The sequence below is a fragment of the Talpa occidentalis genome, unplaced genomic scaffold (genome assembly GCF_014898055.3).
Source record: "Talpa occidentalis isolate TD23 unplaced genomic scaffold, MPIMG_talOcc4v2.1 talOcc4.6, whole genome shotgun sequence".
Taxonomy (NCBI): Eukaryota; Metazoa; Chordata; class Mammalia; order Eulipotyphla; family Talpidae; genus Talpa; species Talpa occidentalis.
The window spans coordinates 76,877,217-76,898,924 of NW_023604972.1; the positions used below are offsets into that span (position 1 = coordinate 76,877,217).

The window sequence follows — 21,708 nt, forward strand, 5'->3', positions numbered from 1 at the left end:
TTGTTGTCTTCCTCAAAGGAACTCTATAGCCATTTTTTTTTTCTATCCAAAGCATTAACATTTTGAGTCTAGACCAACCGTTTTGAGACCAAGTGACTTCATCTGTTTCCTCCTGATTGAATTAATGACTGTGATATTGCCTACCTCCCACTGTCTCATGTAAGGAGGTATATAATGTCAGTTTGTCCCATTATTGGTGATGGTAAGTTGGATCACTCTTAAGATGGTGTCCAAATATATATACTCCATCCATTTTACTTTAAATAGTAGAGAATATTATTTGGGGAGTTAAAAGAATAACTTTGTCATTCACTAAGTTGGCCCTGAATTATCATATGCATTCAAGCTTTGGTGTAGGTCATGTTTCTAAGTTTCTGCAAACAATTCTAATGTGCAGTCAAAGTTGACAGCCACCATCTTTGAGAACAGCTAGACTACTTTACCAGTTACTAAAAGTTGGATAGCTATGTTTCACATAAATTATAGTTTTCAGATGTTTGGAAATGGGTGACTGAGTTTGGGGGTGTTTTGATATGACCTGTAAATACCAAACTCTGAATTTCTTAATTGGTCAGTGTTTTAAATTGAATAATTAAAATTGGCATATCTGACTTATTGAAAAGCAAATGGCTCAATGGTTGAAAAACATTAAAACAGCAAAAGCTGTACTTTGATTTTACTTTAAATAGTGGAGAATAATATTTGGGGAGTTAAAAGAAAAACTTTGTCATTCACTGAGTTGGCCCTGAATTATATGCATTCAAGCTTTGTTCTAAGCTTTCTTCCTTAGTTTATTAAATCAGCATATTATTTTTTAAAATCCCCAACCATCTTTAAATTCTCACTCAGACGTTATATAAATTGAATATTTAAGAAGCTTACTGACAGGGGAAGCCGTAGACTTGGCATTAGGGCTTATTTCCCTCGACTCTCACTTACCAAGCAGCTCAAAAGTTGCTGTAAGTCAATGATGCAGCTTACAGCAATATCTTTTAAACTTCAGCAAGTATAAGAATCAGCTGAGGATAATTATTTTAAGGAAGCTGACTCAGCCGCATTCTCAGAGTTTTGAATTCAATACTTATGGAGGGACCAAGAGATCTGCATTTTTAAGAAGCACCCCTGACTTAGATCTATGTGTCTCACCATGAGAAATAGACTACTAGGCCTTCTTTCAACTTCTTAAAAATCATCAAAGGCAAAGCAAAAATGGAATATATATGATGGAGTGTATTTTGGACACCATAATATGATATTATTATGATAGTATGCAGTATATGATACCATATACCATGTATCATATACTATAGGATAGTATACGGTAGAATACTATACCAACATTCTACCATAAGCCAATTAGACTGGCTCCCTGGAGGGAGTACCCAGGCATATATAAAGCATATATATATATATATATATATATATATATATATATATTTTTTTTTTTTTTAATTCCCCATGTGACAGTGATGCTAGGGCTAGGATCTACTTTTCTGGGAACTTCCCAGGCAATGCAATCTCAGATTTAATGGGGCACGGGTGCATTGGTGAAGGAAATTCTATGGGGGCTACACTTGGGGGGAGGGGAGCAAAATTTGTTTAAAAATGAACAATGATGTAAAAAATAAATAAATAAAGGGCCTCCCCGGTGGCGCAGCGGTTGAGCACTGGGTTGCTAAGCTGCCCGCAGGCTCTGCAGCGCAGGTTCGATCCCCGGCCACAGGGTGGGGCGCAGACCCACACGGGGCGCAGACCTCTCCTGCCGCCTGCTGCTCCCCTCAGCAGTGTACTTCGTCAGTCTGCCTGCTCTTCTCCCTGCTCTGGCTCTGGTGAACTCTCTCACCCTCCCGCGCTTCTGACTGTACCCAGTGCTTGTATAAATAAATAAATCTTTTAAATAAATAAATAAAAGAAAAAAGAAAAAAAATTAATAAATGAAGTTCAGGTAAGGGTAATAATCAGGAAGAAATCGCCTGAAATCAATGCAATTCTGCTTATTTATGGAATACCATCTTTAATTAAGCCAGATTAGTAGACAGTGGTATATTAGGAGAAAATTGGAATGCCCCAGCAAAGTTTTACCGAACTTCTCTTTTTTAATGGCATCTGCATATATTAGACATACAATGCCACATGCTTTTATTAAGGGAACAGACCTGAAAACTGCATCTGTTTACTCTATGGGTGTTGTTGAAGCCTTTAATTACACAACATAGTGTTATCTTTCAGAAGATACTTGGGTGCAAACTTTTCTGGCCTTATGATTATGAACTCTAAATGTTTAATGGAATAATGAATTATGTAACTAATCAAGTTTACTTAATGAGCTTGCTAGAAAGTTTGGAGCCAAATGTTCTCTCCATGAGCAGGTGTAAATGGAATTATTCCTGTATTCATTTTTCCATGTTTACTGTTGTTTTCCCTTTTTCATTCACACCTCCTTACAATGTATCATTTTGATTTTTTTTGCAGTCAAGAAGCCGTTATAAAACTGTTTAAGAACAAGATTAGATGTACATAACATTAAAAAGTGTAGCTAATGGAGCTGATGATCATTTACTGCACTGCTAAAGATGGATTTAGTCTAAGTCAACTAATTTCCTCAATGTAAGAAAATTCAAATAGCATCAAGACAACTTATAAAATGTGTCTTGGGCACTGAACTATTTCTAATTTGAAATAAAAATTTATAAGATACAGGAAACAGGCATATATATGTAGGATAGTGCTGTTGTCATTCTACATGTAAATATTTACCAATGATGGGGTGAAAGGTATATTAAGGAAAATGTGTTCTTCACTAATGATGAGTATCATAGGAGTTAAAAAAAGAAGTTTCTGTAATACTTGGGAAGAACACCCAAATTAAGCTTTAATAAGATGGTGAGGTGAATTTATGGGGAGCGACAAACCTTTCAATCAGATCCTCTTTGGCATCAATTATAAGGTGAAAAAAATCTAGGTTAAGTTAGATTGTTTTAAATAACATAGCTGGAAGACATTTGGAGGTGTTTTTTTCTTAAAAGTTCTCTGTATCCTTCATTGTTTTTTGTGATCAGTCAATTAATTTTCTAATAGTCCAGCTACTAAGATGTCAGAATTGTGAGTAGATATTTTGAAGGGTTCAATAGTCTAGTTATTATACAGAGGGAAAATTATCAGGTTCTTACTAAATTGCATTGATGGATTATGAAAAGGTATTTTGAAAGTATTTGTAGTCACTATTAGAGATGAACAGTCCTATAAATACCTAGGAATTTGAACAAAAATTTTCTTAAAAAAATCTTAGTAGGAAGCTACGCTGAATGATTCATTTGCATATGTAATTTGAGACACAGTTTTGCTCTTAGCTGTGATCACCTTTTATTAAAGTATTTGCTTCTGATTGATATATAGGCAAAAACTCTCTGATTTTAAAAGAGAACCTGGTTTTACATATGTATGTAAACTGGTAGGCTGTTTTTTAACTTATATCAGCTACATAACAAAATATCTTCTTAATTTTAATATAACACAACACATTTCTTTTGGTTGAAGACATTGAGTTGGTTTTACCGCATCTGTGATTTGTAGAATTATTACAAAAGTTGTATACAAAACCCTGAAAATATGCAAAAATTGCAAAATACACTCTGACAGCTAATGCTCTGAAAACACTTTATTACACAAATTACATTCAGATTCAGAAAATAGTGTTCTAACAGTGTAACCATCTAAAAATAAGACATCCCAAAAACACACCAACTGAAGAAGAAAATAAAAAAAGAATTTAAATAGAGACTTTGTTTTATTTTTCCCTCATTGCAATATAATGTTAGTGATTCTAAAAAAATAGGAGATTTAGCAGCTTTGTCTTCATGTAGCACAAAGTTTCTCTTTACTGCCACAGGCTGAGAATGCTGAACAGGAAAGGCACCAAAGAAAGACATTGGCAATGGAAGTGCTACAGGGAAAATACTGTGTTCAAGCAGAGAATAGGTTTATTTACATCTACAGAAAAGTCTCAAAAATGTAAATGAGCAAGCTTCCATCTTTAAATTAGTAGTGTGATGGAAGAGGACTGCTTTCTATTCTACGTTCATATAAAGACAATGGCACTGGTATGAAATTTTAGGAAACTCCTTAACTAGAAATAGAGGCCAACTGAAGCAAAACCAAAGTAAAATGTGTACAGTCCTACATAGGCCAGGACAGTTTACAATTAAATACACAAAACCCTAAACGTGCTAAAAGGAAAGGAAGCTGGCATTCTTGGTAAATCTCATCAACCTAAGTCAAAGCCTGGTTTTCAGGAGGAGGAAGGCGCAGGCATCGGCAGAGGTGCAGAATACTCCTCTTCTTCAGATTCAGTCCCCTCATCCTCATCTTTCTCTTGGTCACTTCCCTCCGTGCTGAGGCGGTCAAACCCTTTTCGACTGTAGCCTTTCCGGCTTGCAAAGAAGTTTCCGAGGTTTAAGCCTCCCGTTCCCTTTCCTGAAGAAATCAATGACATAGGATTGTGGTTAAGTTTGCACAAATATTCCCAGTTTCCTTGTACATTCTCAAATGGTAAACAGAGTTAGCATTTGGGGGATGGGGAAGGACAGATAGTAGTTTAAAAAAAGACGGATGGGGTACTTTCTGACCACAGAGTAAGAAATTACCCCACGGAAGTATTAAAATAAATAAGGAAAAAACAAAGCTTGTGGGATCATCTCAGATTCACTTTTCACTTCCTGCTTTTTCCAGAATTGGCATCCTCTGAACAGCTCTTCATTTCCATGACTTTATGAAAAGGTCATTTCTTCACTATGACAAGTACTGACATGTCGACAGAGTGACAGAAAATTTACTGAAGACAAATGAAGCCAGATAAAAGGCAGGCGGAGAGAATTAGGTAACACAGAATGGTGAGGTAGAAAAAATAAAACTGGGAAATTTGCTGCCAGAGCCACACACTTTGGGTTAGTCTGTGGTTTGCATTCTGCATTTAACACTGGGATAATGCTATGCTGCAGACAAGGAGTTAAATTTTCAGAGAAAATAAAAGAAATGTCTCCTTGCTCTTTGAAAGACACGAGCTTGTTGACTCTGAGCCAAATGTGGAGGATTCTGAAAGGTCACAGGCATACCTCTAAGTCTTCCCAGTACTCTTCCTGAACTGGCCTCGAGTTTGTGTTCAGAATCTGCTAGAAAAAGATGGCACATTTCAAAACGAGTACCAATCATTCTCCTCAATCCATGGGTTCAACTTTCAACATAAAACCAGGAATTCATAAATTATTAACAAAGCCTGGCTCTTGTCTATATGCAAGTCAAAGGAAAAAAATATCATGGCGCATATAAGGCCAGATCTGGTTGTGACACCTGCCTGTGTCTCTTCCAGGCTGTGCAGTCTTGAAAAATCACTTCTCTGAGCCACAGTTTTATCCTCTGAGAAAAGAGGGATTGATGAAAATCCCTTCCTCTCTGTAAGGTCTAGATGGGAAGCTGAAAGTGACGTGCCTGGTACACTCACAGTAAATGCTCATAAATATCTGTTATTTTTTTATGAGGACAAAATTCAGCTACCAATAACTTGTACAAATTTGGAAGCCCGGGTTATTAAGTTTTAAAGATATCCTGTCTAAGTTTTTTCTCTTTCTATTAAGAACAGCATATTTCTTGCTTAAGAAAGATTTGGAACCATGCACATCATTTCCCCTTTACATAACTAGCTACATAGTAATGTATTTATATACGTGATAGCAGAGGACCTGAATCTCTGTGTATTTTCTATCACACGTGACTCAAATTCTCCCCGTGGGATGCCCACCTCCAGGAAGGATTGGCTATATGCTTCCATATGGGGAGACAGTACTCCTGATGGATTTCATTTCTTTTGCTGTGTAACTCCCTGAAGTCACTACCCTGTTTCTACCTCTCCTATAAGGGTACGGTCAGGAAAACAAAGCTCAGGGCTTTCCAGTAAAATCTCTAACCAAGAGTAGAGACAGCATTGTGGAGCAAGCTAGCAGGCAGATGATAGAGGAAAGGCAAAAAAAGTGGACTGGGAGAGCAGTACAGGCAAGGAAGGGATTAGAAAGCCTGTAAACTAGGTCGTACGAGGATGCTGGGTAGTCCTTAGTGAGGTTTTGTGCATCCAGAGCCTAGCACGGTGTCTGATTTGGAGTTGACATGCCAAAAGGGTGTGCTGAATAAATGGAAGGGCCTTTATGAGTGTTACTAAAAATTCCCACAAGAATGGATAAGATCTAACAAGAGCAAATGCTGAAAAAATGTGAGAGGTTGATCTCCTTTTAGAATTAAATATATTAGGCTGAAGGATGTGAAACCACAATTTTTCTAAATAAAACATGATCATACAATGGCAATTTCATATGGTTCAATGTGGGTCAGTGCCTTCCCAACACACTTTTGTAAACTCAGCATTCTGTAACATTGCCATGTCTCATGTGCTCAGCAGCTTAACCAAACCTTCTTGAGTCTCCAGCCACTTCTTCCACTGCGGGTTAATTACCAACATTCCTGCTACCTGCCTGCGGGTCCTGCTGCCCCCAGCCTCTTTGTATTTATCACTGCAACATACTGATCTCAATCAGACCTTTACGGGTGCCTCTTTTTTGTGTCACCTATTCTGTGAGCTCCATTTACTTAGTCATGCTTCCAACAACCATCTACTGAACCCTTAGTGGTGCCAGGAACTGTTGTTTGTGCTAGAGAAACATCATCAGTAAACAAACATACAAGATTTTTGCTCTTGAAGCCTCCCTCTAACTCCATGAAGACGATGATGATGTTTATTTATCTTTGCCCCTGCTTCCCGAAGCCCCATACCCACAGAGGTTCAACAGAAGTGCTTTTGGGGAAGAATTAACCATATTTTGCAATTTTTATTGACTGCAAATGAAAAGCAAAACAAAAGTCCAAGAACTTATTAAATGGAAGCTTCAAGTTTTTGTGTGCTTTTCTGTGTCAGGGTTTTGCCACGGGCACTGAACTGCTGCCATGGCTGCCTTGGCCTGAAATAGGATCAGATGCTCTCTCCCACCCTGGTCCATGGATTCTTTCCTGGACAGAGTTGTAGACTCTTGCCTTAGGACCTCAGACAGAGCAAAGGGACTGTTCCTGAGAGGTGAGAATCATAGGTCAGACTTTGTCTCGATGTCCTGAAAGGAACTCAGCTCCTGCTTTTGTGCTATAATGATGTGATAAAATACTACTCTTAGGATTGGACCCTGTCTTTTGTTCAGTAAGGAAAGGGTGATGGCCTACATCATAAAAACTATGAAACGGTTTATTATAGAAATAGTTGGTTTCCTAAGAAAGCTGAGGTTGAAGTATTCTTTTTTTTAAAAAAAAAAGATTTATTTATTTATGCATACAAGAGCTGGGATACAGGCCAGAGGTGTGTGTATGGGGGGGGTGGAGGGGGTGGAGGTGAGAGGATTCACCAGAGACAAAGTGGAGAACAGAACAGGCAGATTGACTGAAATACACCGCTGAGGGGAGCAGCAGGCGAGTCAGGAGAGGCCTGCTGGGCCATGTGGGTTGCTCCCTGGCCGGGGATCAAACTTGTGCTGCAGTGGCTGAGAACAGCTTCATAGGTTGCGTCTTAACCCCTTGCGTCACCAGGGAGGCCCATGAAGTATTCTCTATGACTTCTCATGATTTTTTAATTACTTTATCACCAATAATTATTTCTCAAAATCACTGGTTGTTTTAATGGTTGTAATTATATCTAATAATTCTAATAATTCAAGGTATTATTAAATAATTTAATAATTATTTAGAATGATTATTTCTAATAATTCTAATGGTTGTAATTATTAATAATTATTTCTCAAAATCACACTTACTAGGTACAGGCTACTGGGATTAAACTGGTTTATGTACACTACTTCATTTATGGACAATATTTCATTTAATCCTCACAGAACCTTGTAAGTAATTTATCGCCACTTTATAGATGAGGAAACTGTGGCTTAGAAAGATTAAGTAACTTGCCCAAGATCGTATAGCTAGGAGCTACAGCAAGCACCGTAGGGGGAAAAATATAACTCCCAAATATCTGACTCTGAGGACCGGGCCTGTTTCCTAAGAGTAGGAATCTCTTTCTCCTTCATGATCCTCTAGCTAGTTCATATTTAACTCAACTATCTACATGGTTTCATTTGGAGATATTAATTGGGCTTAAGTCAATTGCTAAAAGGTATTATTAAAGGTTATATTTTAATACAACTATCCAAATTTCTGAGGCTCCAGATATATTTTCTCCTGTGACACTAACTACAGACAGTATTTAGAACATAGACAATAACGTCAAAAAAATAGAGAACACTGAAAAAAAAAACACTTAAAATCACAACTGAACTTTGAGGATCATCAGGCCAAACACTCTTTCAAAGGTAATTTTCAAGTTCAAGGGGCTCATTTTACTTGCCTCCAAAGACCCTTGATTTTTTCCACCGAATAAATATGGCAATGGCCAGCAGGACAACCACCGGAATAACCAGAAGGGTTGTAATGAGAACAACGGGCACTCCCGAGCCCGGCTCTTTGATCAGTTTCTGTTTCTCTTGCATCTTCTGCAATTCTGAGGAGGCGGGTTTGTTCTCCATTTTGGTTTCAACAACTGCCTCGGATTCTTCAGGGAAAGAAGAGTTCACAATATTCAACTGACTCAAAGATTCCAAAACCCTCCCCTCCACCCCTACCCAGTCAAGTTAACAACTGCTCACAAAAACTTGAGTCCAATGCACATGGGATCCATGTTTCCATATCTGACTGATATCTACCAAGCGGGCAGCAGGTGTGTGAATGGGTTTCTACCTTTAAATTGGTTTACTTTGATACTTGCTTTTCTTTACTCTTTTGCTATAATTCCATAAAAATTATATATCTTCCTTTTGCATCTTTTCAAAGTGAAAATTAGCAGGCAGCATGGTATAGGAGAAAGAATTGATATGCTTAAGAAAGTCCAATGAATCTGAGCTCAAATCATAGTTCTCTTATAGAGTTAGCTGTGTAACTTTGGGCAAGTTACTTAAATGATCTGGGCCTTAGTAACCTCATCTGTAAAATTGAAAGTAATACCTCCCTTCTTAAAACTGCTAAGTGTGTTTATCAGAAAGAGCACTTAATTACTGCTTGTTTCCCTCTATCTTTAGTTTCTGGATCTTTTTCATGTTCAATGAATTATTGGTCTATTACATACATATGTAATTCTAGAATTGCAATATGGAAAAAAGAACTGTGTCCTGTTCAGGTTCTTTTCTGTGTTTTACAGAATACTGTAAGTATACACTGTATATTCTTTTGTTGTTGATGAAGATAACTCATACAACTATTCTGTGATATTGGGAGGTATTGGTTAGATGTCAGGACTAAATCTTGTTTGGGAAACTGATGTAATAAAACTATATAAGGTACTTCAAGTTTCTCTATAACTACTAACTTGAATGTGAGGTTGAGCCCTGAGACATTTTTGCCCCCCAGAAGCAGATACATGTGTTTGTACATGTATGTGTGCAAAGTCTGGAAGTACAATCATATTTGTCAAAAGGCTCATAAAGCTTCTGGAACTTCAGTTTCTTGTTGTGCCCTTCTGCCCTATGATAGTGCATCCTATGGCCCCTAGGAAATTTAACAAAATGGCAGAGAGAATTAGCTAGCATGATCAGGAAAATCTTTGGTTAATGTTTAATACATATATGATCAAAAAAATCTTTGGTGGATCGCTTCTCGGCCTTTTGGCTAAGATCAAGTGCAAAAAAATCTTTGGTTAATGTTTAATGCGTATAAATTTAGTACTTCTCCAGGGAAGCTTTTCTGAAATTACTTAAGACACTGTAAACCTATAAGCCCAATTTATGGTATAAACAAATGGCAAACTCCAGATATTTGTTTAAATATTCCGAGCAAGTGTCCTTCACAGTTTCATTTCTATCTACTGAGCACTTACAATATGTCAGACATTGTTCCATATAATTGCCACATCAAGCCTATGAGGAGGCACTATTATGATCACCATTTTACAGATGTCTCTGAGTTCTCCTTTTCTTCCCTCTACATTAAGGGAGACATGATTTCTCTTCTTTTCTCTACTGGAGTGACTTTTGGAAGGGATTAGTTCACAGATCTAGTTAGTTCAAATTCAGACTTTCTAAATCTCAGTGTCCAAGAGGAATATAAGTGTGATCCTCTTCTTAATTACTTTTTTGTCTTTTTCATTATCGATAAGCAGGTAAATATCTTGTTTTACATTTAAGCAAGAAAGCATAAAAAATAGATGTTAGGATTAAAAAACTGAGGCCTTAAGATGTAACTTGGTGGTTTAGAACTTGCATCTTGGAAGAAGGGTTTGTTTCGACTTGAAGGTGACTATAACCAGAGGAATTACTTAGCATCCCTACTTGTAATTTAGTGGTTTGCCTGAGAGAATGACTGTATCAGCTCATATCTAGTTTCTTTTACAAGGCAAAGCTAGGATTGGGCTCCATTAAAGGGAAAGAAGAACCATGGTGAAGCAGGTGACAGACTAAGAGAGTCAGCATACATAAAAAGCATGAGAGAGGTAACAAACTTGCTTAGATGCATACACTGCACTTTAGAAATATTTGATTTCCATACCCTTCCTGTGACTAAAAATACTTTTGGAACCGGCTGGAGTATGTTTATATTTTAAAATATGCTCTACATTTTAAATGCATTTAAAATTTCCTAGATTAGAAAAAATAACAGCATAGTAGTCTCAGAAGTCTTTGTAAGTGGCATAAAAAGTCTAAAAAAATTTACCACTTAAGAGTCTAAGAATTCCACTCAAAACACAAAGCAATCCAAACTCTGTCACTTTTACTCTTTGTCCTAAATTCTTGCATTAAAAAACCCTAGTAATTTGTAGTATCCCTGAGGCAGAAGGAATGAAAAAGCTCTCAGATTAGCCAGGACCTGAGGCTTCTGAGGGCAGAGGGTGCCTACTAATATATTCTTTTGTCACATAAGATGCCATATGTATTCTATCTACAACAAAATAATCTCAAACAAGATCTTCTCATGTTTCTATAGATATTTGGGCATTGAGAAATTGATATATTAGAAGGTTTTTTTTTTCTTTTTTAAAACCGTATGTTTAGAAAGGGAGGCAGGTCTTAGAAAGGAGCTTCCTGTGTGAGCTCAGCCATAGAAGTGTGTCTCTCTCTCCCTGGACAGAAGAGGGTTACCCAGAGGCCATTTGGAATTGGAATAACTGGCACAGGAAAAGACATACATTCTTAATACAGTATTTCAGCAATTATTACCGGTTTATCACAGGCAGAAACTGAAGGCTGAGGATTTTAGATGGCATACTAGTAAGTAACATCGTAGAGGACATGAAAAGTGCATAGAGCACTAATGTTACTTTAAAAAAAAATGAAGCCTCCCTGGTGGTGCAGCAGGTTGAGCGCAGCACCATGAAACTGTCCCTAGCCTCTACAGCGTGGGTTCAATTCCCAGCCCGCCAGGTAGACTCCCACATGGCGCGGCAGACCTCTCCTGTCTCGCCTGCTGCTCTCCTCAGCAGTGCTTTCGGTCTGTCTGCCTGTTCTGCTCTCTGCTCTGTCTCTGGTGAGTCCTGTCAGTCGCCCATGCCTCTGGCCTGTACCCCAGCTCTTGTGCGTATAAATAAATAAATCTTTTAAAAAAATGCCAACGTGCTTGCCTTGTAATATGTTGCTCTCCATGAGGTCTAACATACTAACTGCAGTAGTGAGTTTCTCATTTTCATTTAAAAAAAAATTCCTTTATTGTAATATTTTTATTTATTTATTTATTTATTTATTTAGTGTAGAAGAACTGGGGCATAGGTCAAAGGTGCGTGGGGTGGTGGTTGAGAGGATTCACCAGAGACAGAGTGGGGATCAGAAATGGCAGATCTAGTGAAATACACTGCTGAGGGGAGCAGTGGACAAGACAGGAGAGGTCTGCTGCTCCATGTGGGTCAGCTCCCTGGCTGGGGATCAAACTCAGGACTTCATAGTGATAGGGCTGAGACTTAACCCGTAGGTCACCAGGGAGGCCCCAAGTGAGTTTCTTATTTTCTTAGAATTCACCTTATCATCTTTTATTGTGTGGATGGGGAAGGGGAGAGGGTTATGTTTTTGGTGGAATATTACCATATTTGTTGTGTATTTGATAATTTGTATCACTTTCCTAAGTCTCTTATGACTGACACTCCCTGAACAAAACCCTGGTTCTGAAACTCTGTTGTTACTGATCAGTAGTGTGACCCTTCTCAGCTGGGATGAGATGTCATCATGGTTATGCAGACTTGGAAATTTACAATTAACATGTAATCACAGGGTTGTTAAATGTAAGATATGTTTCCCCCTCCCTTTTGTCAGGGGTTAAGCTTCTTCCAGATTTTTATAAAAGACAAACTCTTGAAGAGCCTTTATTTAATAAGAAAACAATCTTTAAAAAAAATACAGGACTTGGGCCTCCCTGGTGGCGCAAGGAGTTAATAAGTGCAGCACTGTGACTGCATCCTCTGCAGCAGTTTGATCCCTGGCTGGCCAGCGAGCTAGTCATATGGCACAGCAGACCTCTCCTGTCTCACCCACTGCTCCCCTCAGCAGTGTATTTCAGTCAATCTGCCTGTTCTGCTCTCCGCTCTGTCTCTGGTGAATCCTCTCACCCCCCACACCTCTGGTCTATACCCCAGTTCTTGTATGCATAAATAAATAAATCTTAAAAAAAAAAAAACCCTTAAATTTATTAAATAAATAAATAAACAAACAAACAAATAAACAAACAGGACTTAACGTGAGTCATTCAGGTTCAAGGAGGAATAGAAAGCTTCATTTGAGTTCAGGTATTCTGAACTATTAAAAAGGGACTGTTGGGCCTCCCTGGTGGCACAGAGAGTTGAGTGCAGCACTGTGAAGCTGCCTGCAGCCTTTGCAGCTCAGGTTCGATTCCCGGCTGGCCATGGAGATTCCCACATGGCGCGGCAGACCTCTTCTGTCGTGCCCGCTGCTCCTCCCCTCAGCAGTGTATTTCACTCCATCTGCCGGTTCTGCTCCCTGCTCTGTCTCTGGTGAATCCTCTCACCCTCCTGTGCCTCTGGCCTGTACCCCAGTTCTTGAATAAAAATAAATCTTTAAAAAAATAAAATAAAATAAAATGGGATTGTCACAGGGCATTTCAATAAAAGTGACTGTTTTGCTGGGTTCTGCTGCAAAGCTGTGGCGCCTTCCCACGGAATGGACTCGGTGGTGTGCACCAGGAGGGGTGACCTACGGGAGGGAAGTGGCCAACAGAAGAGCATCGTTCATCCTTCATCTGCCAACAAGATGAGGTCAGTGTGGCTGGGCTGTTCTCAACATGCCAATCAGTATGATCTACAATTTCTGGTGGGCTCCATTTAAGCAAAACTGGTTTGAGGCAACTTTGAAATCTCAGTGGATTCAGATTAAACTACACCCATCCCAATGTGTAGTCCTTGGAAATATTTATGTGACTGAATCGGTGACAGTCATGTTTGCTCCGCAGTATAATATTAGTGGGTAGGAAAACAGGCTTTGGTTAAAACCTGGCTCGACCACATACTATCTTAGTAGGAATACTGATTTTCAATTTCCTCATCTGTAAAATGGGGATAATAACAATTATCACATGATTGGTGTAAAGATTAAACTTAATTTTTGTATAGGCCATTGTTTGTGCTCCATATGTGATATCCATTATAAATTAAAAAAAAATCTTTCCCAACATCTTTACTCCAGGGAAAATGGAAGTTTCCAACAATTCTATATATAAAAATGTTAGGAAAACAGGGGATCAAAAACTTCTTCAATATATGAGTGTGGTATGAATGCCACTCAGCAGTGTCACATGGATAGAACTTCTAAAAATGCCAAACAATTGCTATTTATTTATTTTATAATGTTATCTTACCCCTTTCAACCTTGAGCCGGCTATATTTTCTTATCTGCCTACATAAAATCCCTAAACTCCCTCTTGGTTCTTGCTTCTTTTCATCTCTTTTGCACCTGCTTTCATGAGAAAGGAAGACAAGTAAGCCTAGGGTTAAGTCTGAATATCTAGGAATATCATTTGTAAAGCAACTAATAAAGGAATCATTTGGCTACGTAAACATTAGAACACTTCTAGTGAGGTCTTAACTATACATGACCATGTAAAACCCTATAGATAGAAGATATACAAATATAAACTGACACTAGGAAAGGGAGAAAAGAATTTGACTGGGATTCTAAAAGAGCCCAGTGGTTGCTTACCAGTAGCTAAATTCCGTTTCACCATTCCTGATAATATATCCCATTGATAAGCTTATTTGTATATATGTATATGTATGCAAGTACACACACACACACACACACACACTCCTTATTGGCTGTGAGCATCTTGAAGTCAGGCAGTTTCATTTCTCTAAAAGCTGCGGCCATGCCTTAAACACAGATGGCCCCATGTGAATGTTGGTGCCAGTGGTACTAAGATAGTTTAGGGAAAAGTTACTATTATCAGGCCCTTATGATATTAACTCAGTCATTTAGATTAAAGTTCATTACAAAAAGGCTTTTCCCAATACATGGGATGGTGTTTTTCTGCTTGCCTGAGGTTAACGTATTTCCAAAAGTGATTGACTTGCTTTTTTTCCTCTATAGCCATGGATTTCTTATTTCCTCAGCCTCTTTCCATCACTTGAAATCAGTGACTCTAAGCTCATTACTAGTACTCCATTTATCAGGAAAAGTAGTGCAACATGCAAGTTTAAAGGCTCTGTATGTAGCAGAAGTTATGGATAATTTACCAGATTATTTTATACTTTTAGCCTGACTAATTTTTTTAAGTGCAGTTAAGAGCCATTTAGGAATTCAACACAGTAGCTTTGGGCTTCTTAAGGAAGAGGAATGGGACCAACCTTTATTTTCTTGGACCTCAATGCCAGCTTTTTTAACTGATCGATGTTCCATTCCTGTGAGAGCAAAAAGAGATAAACTCAGAATCCCCTAAAAAAAAAACACAACTGAAATTTTAGCTTTGATACTAATTTTACTCAGCAGAAAATAGCTGCTTAATTCATCAAATACATTAGCATATTATAAAATATTTGAATACAAACCATGCTTCAGATGCCAGGTCTGTGAATCCTAGATAAAATCTCCTAGGGAGAGCTGAAATAATGTCTTACTCGAGTAGCCTCTGAATGCGGTCTTACTGTTCCAAAGGTTCTGTTTTCCAGATGTATTATTTGGTTGCATTCTGGACTACACAGAGGGTTTTCTATTATGAAACTAAATGTTATATTGCAGTGCATTTCAAACAGGAATGTATCAAAACCACCTGACAAGCCTTTTCAAAATACATATAATATCACCCCTTTACTTTCTATAGATCTTGAGTAGGGTCTGGCCATGTGCATTATATACTCTCTAAGTGACTTGGATATGTACCTCTGTTGAATGACAATCACTAAGGTGGTATAAAGAGCCTGAGACTAGAATCTTAATGAGTTAACTATCATATTTCTACCTGTAATGTGAAAATATTTGCTAGATTTCTGAAGTATTTTCCATCTTGAAAGGTATGTACTGATTTTTTATTCTGAAAAGCCTCTATTTAGTTATGCAATTGGAAACTGTACATCTCTCTTAGTTTTCTTGTCTGCCCACAAATCTGGTTCCCCTTTGAAGAGGCTGGGGCTTGGGGGAACCTCACTTGCAAGGGAAATGTAAAGGTACTGCTAGGATGAAATAGACAATAGTACACTCTGCATAAACCCTCACTGTGTCCTTATTACCAAATAGTAAAAGTTACTCAAAGGACAATTCTGAAAATCACAAGTTACCAAATTTACTTGGACTCCAAAGCCTATAGGGTATCTGTCTGAAGATTTTGTACTCCTAATTTTACTTTTCTTTGTCACAGCTTGTATGGTATTTTGTTGAGTATATCTACCACACAAACTTTTTATCCAGTCATTTGTCAGTGGGTATTTGGGTTGTTTCCATGTCGTTGTTATTATAATGTTTCTATGAACATAGGGGTGTATGTAGCTTTTCAAATTAATGTTTTCTCAATAAATATTTAGGGATGGTATTGCAGAATCATCTGGTATTTTAACTTTTAGTTTTTAAAGGAATTTCTATAGTTTCCCACACATTTCCAGCAACAGTGTATGAGAGTTCCTTTTCCTCTGTATCCTTGACAACACAAGTTGTTTCCATTCATTTTGATAATATGCCATCCTCACAGGTATAAGGTGATAGCTTGTTTTGGTTTTGATTTGCAATTCCTTAATAAATGAAATTCAGCATTTTTTCATCTGTCTGTTGGCCATGTATATGTCATTTCTTTGGAGAGATATCTATTTAAATCTACTGCCTGTTTTTTGTTGTTGAATTGTGTGAGTTCTTTGGGATAGTAATCATTTGTCAGGTGTATATTTGCAAATATCTTCTCTCATTCAGTAGGTGGCCTCTTTGTTTTTGTAGTGGTTTCTTTCACCATACAAAGTTTTCAGTTTAATGTACTCCCATTTTTTTCCCTTTGCCTTTGGAGTTGTGTGCTGTCAACTTTTTTCCTATGTATTTTATGGCTTCAGATCTCATATCCAAGTATTTAATCCATTTTGAATTAATTTTCATACATGTTGTTTTAAAAAGATATAGTGTCATTTTTTTTTCTTTTGCTTGTGGTTGTCCAGGTTTCCTGTTGAAGAGTATTTTCATTCTTTTTTATGGCTGAGTAGTATTCTATTGTGTATGTATGTATGTGTATACACACACAAACATATACACATGTATACACACACGACATCTTCTTTATCTAGACATATATTGATAGATGAATCTTGCTATATTTTATAAGCATCCTATTCAATTACACCTTGATTTCCCATGACTATTACTAAAAATAGAAATGAATAAAATGGACAGTTTTCCCTATATTTTTAAGCATTTGGAATTCTTCTATTTAAAAAACTTTGATCTTTTTTAGTGTGACCTCAGAGGCTAGATGAGTATATTTTTGTTAGCATTAGAAATTATTTCCAATATGTAATTAGAAAATCCTCAAATTAGTTGGCTGAATCCTGACAGAAACTCTTCTGTTTCCAGGCATACTGTTAATTTACTTGAAACACATACCAATTAAGTATTTTGAACAAGCTGAACCTTCTAAAGGCAAAAGGCAGAGAAATTCCTGTTTGGAATAATATGTGTTTGAAACAGATGCTCAATTCCTAGGTGCTCAGTAGCTACTGAGAGTTGAAGAGCCATATGGCTGCAGGAACCAGTCAGCCCTGCTGTTTGTCAAACCATCTACTTCCTCTGGAACTGAGTTGGAATTAATTTTGGCTTACTATGTAACAGACATTACTTTAGCCATGAAGAATTTCCTGTGGAAACAGAGGGCTTATTGCCATAAAAAAAAGATGTTTTCCTTTACTTTTTAAAAGTTTACTTACTAACTGAAATAAGTACCAAATAGGTCTTTGAACATCTAGTAATTATAACTTGATTTCCCATGACTACTAATAAAAACAGAAATAAAGAAAATGAACATTATTCCTACATTTTAATCAGCAAAACAGGAAAACTGTGGATAATAATATGGTAAAAATCATACTTTCGGTTGATGTGAACTTCCACACGGTATTGGTGTGAGCATCTCCTACGTACACAGTCCCGTCCTCAGATGCAGTGACGTCATGAGGCATGTCAAAGTGCTGCCGAAACAAGAAGCACATCTTAGGGTGGCGAGTCTGTGCTTGAGTTCTCCATGAGAAGGCAGAGAAGCAATGCACTGCACATAACAAAGCCATGGGCACAATCTTCACACCAAAAGACAATAATTCCCATGAAAGTAACTGCAGGTCAAGAATAATCACTCATTCATCCACTCGTCCCTAACCCTGCCAGGCAAAATCCAAGTCTTTTAGTAAGTGAACACTCACAAGTAGGAAGTGTTTTTCTACTTCATGTTGTGTTAGTTACCTATTTATTTATATATATTTTTTGTCTTCATATTTTCCTACCTTTATTCACTATTAAATTTGCCCATTTTAATCAATAAAATTAAAAAAGAACAGGTATTAATTTTTGTTATTATTCCCATCAAGCTACGTGTGCTAACTTAAAAGCTATTTGCACATTACTGATAAGAAGAGTCATTTCAAAGATTCAAGGCATTTTGATTATTGCTGAAATGCATACTTGCAGATAAGGAGCAGCAGGGATTTTATCCTCTGAAGCCCAGTGTTTGCAATACTTTCAGTCAGCAAAGGAAAGAAATTAAGTGTTACCTCCAAGTATTTCAGCTTTGTACCTGCTCAGATACTCGGAGTTAATACATCTTTCTTCATGACATATTTCCATTCCAAATCATTACCATCTCTGTCATAAGGACACAGGAGACAGGGGAGAACTTTATGTGACTTTCTCAGAGTCACTAAGCCAGCTCCTGGAAAACAGCCTTAAAAGTGCTATTGCCATTTCCATCTGCCTACTGAAGCCTCCAAAAGTGTCACATATCTAACAGCTGACTGGATGTGGATGATTTTTTTCACCTTTGGGGTCAGCAGTTCTCAGAAGCATGATCAAGGATTATGAAGGGCAGCATTAGCCCTATGAGAGCTTATCAGCTAGTCTCTGCCCACTTTGGTTTGCTGAATCAAAAGGACACTAATTAGGCAAACTACTGTCTTAGTTCACTGTTGGAGGGGCAGAACACATCCTTCTGCGATACCATTGCTCTTTAAAATCAGCGACAATTTGTTACATTGAAAAGAAACGTGAGACAGCCTGCCAAAAAGGCTCCTTCCTTCATGTTATCAAATGAGCTGTGACAAATGTGCAGGAGAGGGACAGAGATCCAGAAATCAAAACACTGTCTTCTTGAAACCTTGCAAGCTTGTCATTAAATGTTCATCTTTATTTTAGGTTCACTAATGAGTGGCAACAGACTTGCAAATTGCCAGCAGTTCCTGTTCTGTACCAAAATATGTTCTTAGCAACTGCTTTACAAAACATATGGTTGTAGAGGGCTTCATATTTTCTGATACTATATTATAATGGGTAGGAGAATAAAGTATATCAAGTATTCATTGAATAATTGGCTTTAAATAAATTACAGTATGTTTCCAATTCAGGTTATAATTACAATAAATTTCTGTGGTTCTCAGATTGATCCAGGGAACTCAGGGTTCTATTGGAATACTTTGGGCTAGTGGAGGGGTGGAGGGAGAGGCTTAGTGATTGGGTGGGGGGGTGGTTTGGAACCTCTATTTCTACTGCAGTCAGAGGCACTCAACTGTAATATTTTTAATAAACTGTTCTTCTCTGTGTTCTTGTAGGCAGAAAATTATGTTGTATGCTTTAGGCATTCAGATTTGAATGGATTTAAAGGTTTTCTAATCTAGGCTTTGTAAACTCTTCTCTGAGTTTTTACCCCCTACCCTTAGAAGCGAAATAATATTGGTGAAAGAATGATAGTATCCTCCTGGGGGCATCAGGTGATACAGCCCAGGGAATTTCAAATCTTCTATTTTGTCTTAAAACTTCATAAGGGGGGCCTCCCTGGTGGCGCAAGGGTTAAGACACAACCTATGAAGCAATCTGCAGCCACTGCAGCATTAGTTCGATTCCTGGCCAGCCAGGGAGCAACCCACATGGTGCAGCAGACCTGTCCTGACTCGCCCGCTGCTCCCCTCAGCAGTGTACTTCGGTCAATCTGCCTGTTTCGTTCCTTACTCTGTCTCTAGTGAATCTTCTCACCGCCCCCCTCTCCACACCTCTGGTCTGTACCCCAGCTCTTGTATGCATAAATAAATAAATCTTTAATTTTAATCTCCATTATTTCCTCCTTCCTTCCTTCCCATTTTTTCCTCCCCCCTTCTTTCCCGCTCTAATTTGTGTTGCTATAGGTGGGGGTCATTCCTGATTCTTTTTCCACATGAGCTAATTAGCAGAAGAGAGAAGACAAAAAAAGCAGCAGCCTGAAGAGTGAGTGTGAAGACATGATAAGAACCATAACTTTCCCTGTGATTATGGGGAGAAGAATTTAAAGAGCAATTATGTGTCTTTTGCCCTCATAGCTTTCTGACACCATTTGAATGAACTATTTTCTTTATTGTCCCACTGTCTCATCTTCCTGAATAAAGATGGAGATCATATATGTAGACAATTGAAATACATAAGGAGATAAGCAGTGGATAGGCACAGAGGCTCAGATGCTTTAGATATAAACTTGACGTGTGGCATGAACCTCCTCTTCTGTAGGAGTCAATACAACATATTATTTCCTTCACCAAACTTAATCTGTGTGATGATAATCTAAGTAAATGAAAATTCTGAGAGATTCATAAACGGACTTCAGTTTACTGAGTCAACACAGATCCCATTTCTATGTTTTGGCATAATAACAAGTCTTGCTTATTGAAAGAAAAAGCAAATTTCACCTTGGCATTAGACCTCTTTTCAAGTTTGTTGTATTGACTCACACGTTATAACTTGTTCACTGCAAGTGCCCAGTGAACGCTGATGTTTACACACAGCGCATTCTGAAATTTTAATTCAGGGCTACTCACATTTTTATGAGAGCAGTGCTTATTTAAAATCTATTTCTAAAAAAAATAAAATCTACTTCTTCCTTAGCACTTAGTTTTGATTTCTAGATGCACATTTGAATTAAAAGTTAATACCCTGGTGGATATGATACATTATCACTAAAGAACAATCAAGGCAAATACTGTTCTAATATAAAATGAAGACCTTCTCACTTTATTAGTAGATAGGAAGAAGTTAATTCAAAGGGAAAAATCAATAGATAATCAATAAGGATCTGAAGCCCCATTGAAGTAAATTACATATGATCAATATAATGAATTTCTTTCTGAAAAAAATTCTGTAATGAATTTTCTTTCTGAGCTACTGTGATTTTTCAGGTGAAATATTTTCAGGTGAAATGCTTCTGTGAACAGTCCAATGCTGACACTGAGCAGAAACTTAATAAATATCTCTTGCATGAATTCTGATAAATCCCTGGCTCTCTAATAGCTAATAATTAGTATTCTAATGGAAATTTTAAAAAAATATTTAGGCTTTTTTTTTTTAAAGATTTATTTATTTATATAAGCACTGGGTACAGTCAGAAGCGCGGGAGGGTGAGAGAATTCACCAGAGCCAGAGCAGGGAACAGAACAGGCAGACTGATGAAGTAAACTGCTGAGGGGAGCAGCGGGCCAGGCAGGAGAGGTCTGCACACCGTGTGGGACCCTCACCGGTAGCCGGGGATCAAACCCACACTGCAGAGGCTGAGGGCAGCTTCACAGCCCAGCGCTCAACCACTGCGCCACCAGGGGAGGCCTTAATTAGGCATTTTGAACTTATTTTTTAATATAGCAAATTTGTTATCTTAAAGAATAGTATAAGAGTTATGAGTGCAGAGATAGGCCTTATCCAGCAGCTTATTATATTAGTATATTATTATTATACCATATTAATCCAAGTTAATAAACTTAATATGTTTCAGAAATCTCTTATTTGCAACATTTTAACTAGTTGAACTTTCTAAAATGGATGAACCCCAATACATTCAGGCAAAATGTGAACATAATGGACACCCTGGCAATCATAATGCAGAGAAAGTAAATCAAGGCAACAGAGGGATATGGGTGCACTGAATACAGCCACTGTGTTTGGAAAAAGCACTGTTAGACTAAACAGT

The 21,708-nt window shown here is 37.7% G+C and overlaps 1 protein-coding gene across 21 annotated transcripts in view; it reads right to left on the minus strand.

The window, feature by feature from the left end:
- Positions 1–3,643: 3,643 nt before the first annotated feature.
- The window catches only part of PAM (peptidylglycine alpha-amidating monooxygenase), a 329,113-nt gene continuing 311,048 nt past the window's right edge, over positions 3,644–21,708 (minus strand). For 10 of the 21 annotated variants that reach the window (XM_054688174.1, XM_054688177.1, XM_037530112.2 and 7 more), the window contains 5 exons: positions 17,611–17,710; positions 14,903–14,956; positions 8,423–8,626; positions 5,112–5,168; positions 3,644–4,473 (listed from right to left, as the gene is read on the minus strand). In XM_054688174.1, coding sequence (XP_054544149.1) covers positions 4,289–4,473; positions 5,112–5,168; positions 8,423–8,626; positions 14,903–14,956; positions 17,611–17,710 — 600 coding nt within the window. In that variant the 3' untranslated portion in view covers positions 3,644–4,288. Of the gene's footprint in view, positions 4,474–5,111; positions 5,169–8,422; positions 8,627–13,905; positions 14,016–14,902; positions 14,957–17,610; positions 17,711–21,708 lie in introns of those variants that run through there. The other 11 variants (XM_037530119.2, XM_037530111.2, XM_037530122.2 and 8 more) reach the window with 6 other exon arrangements.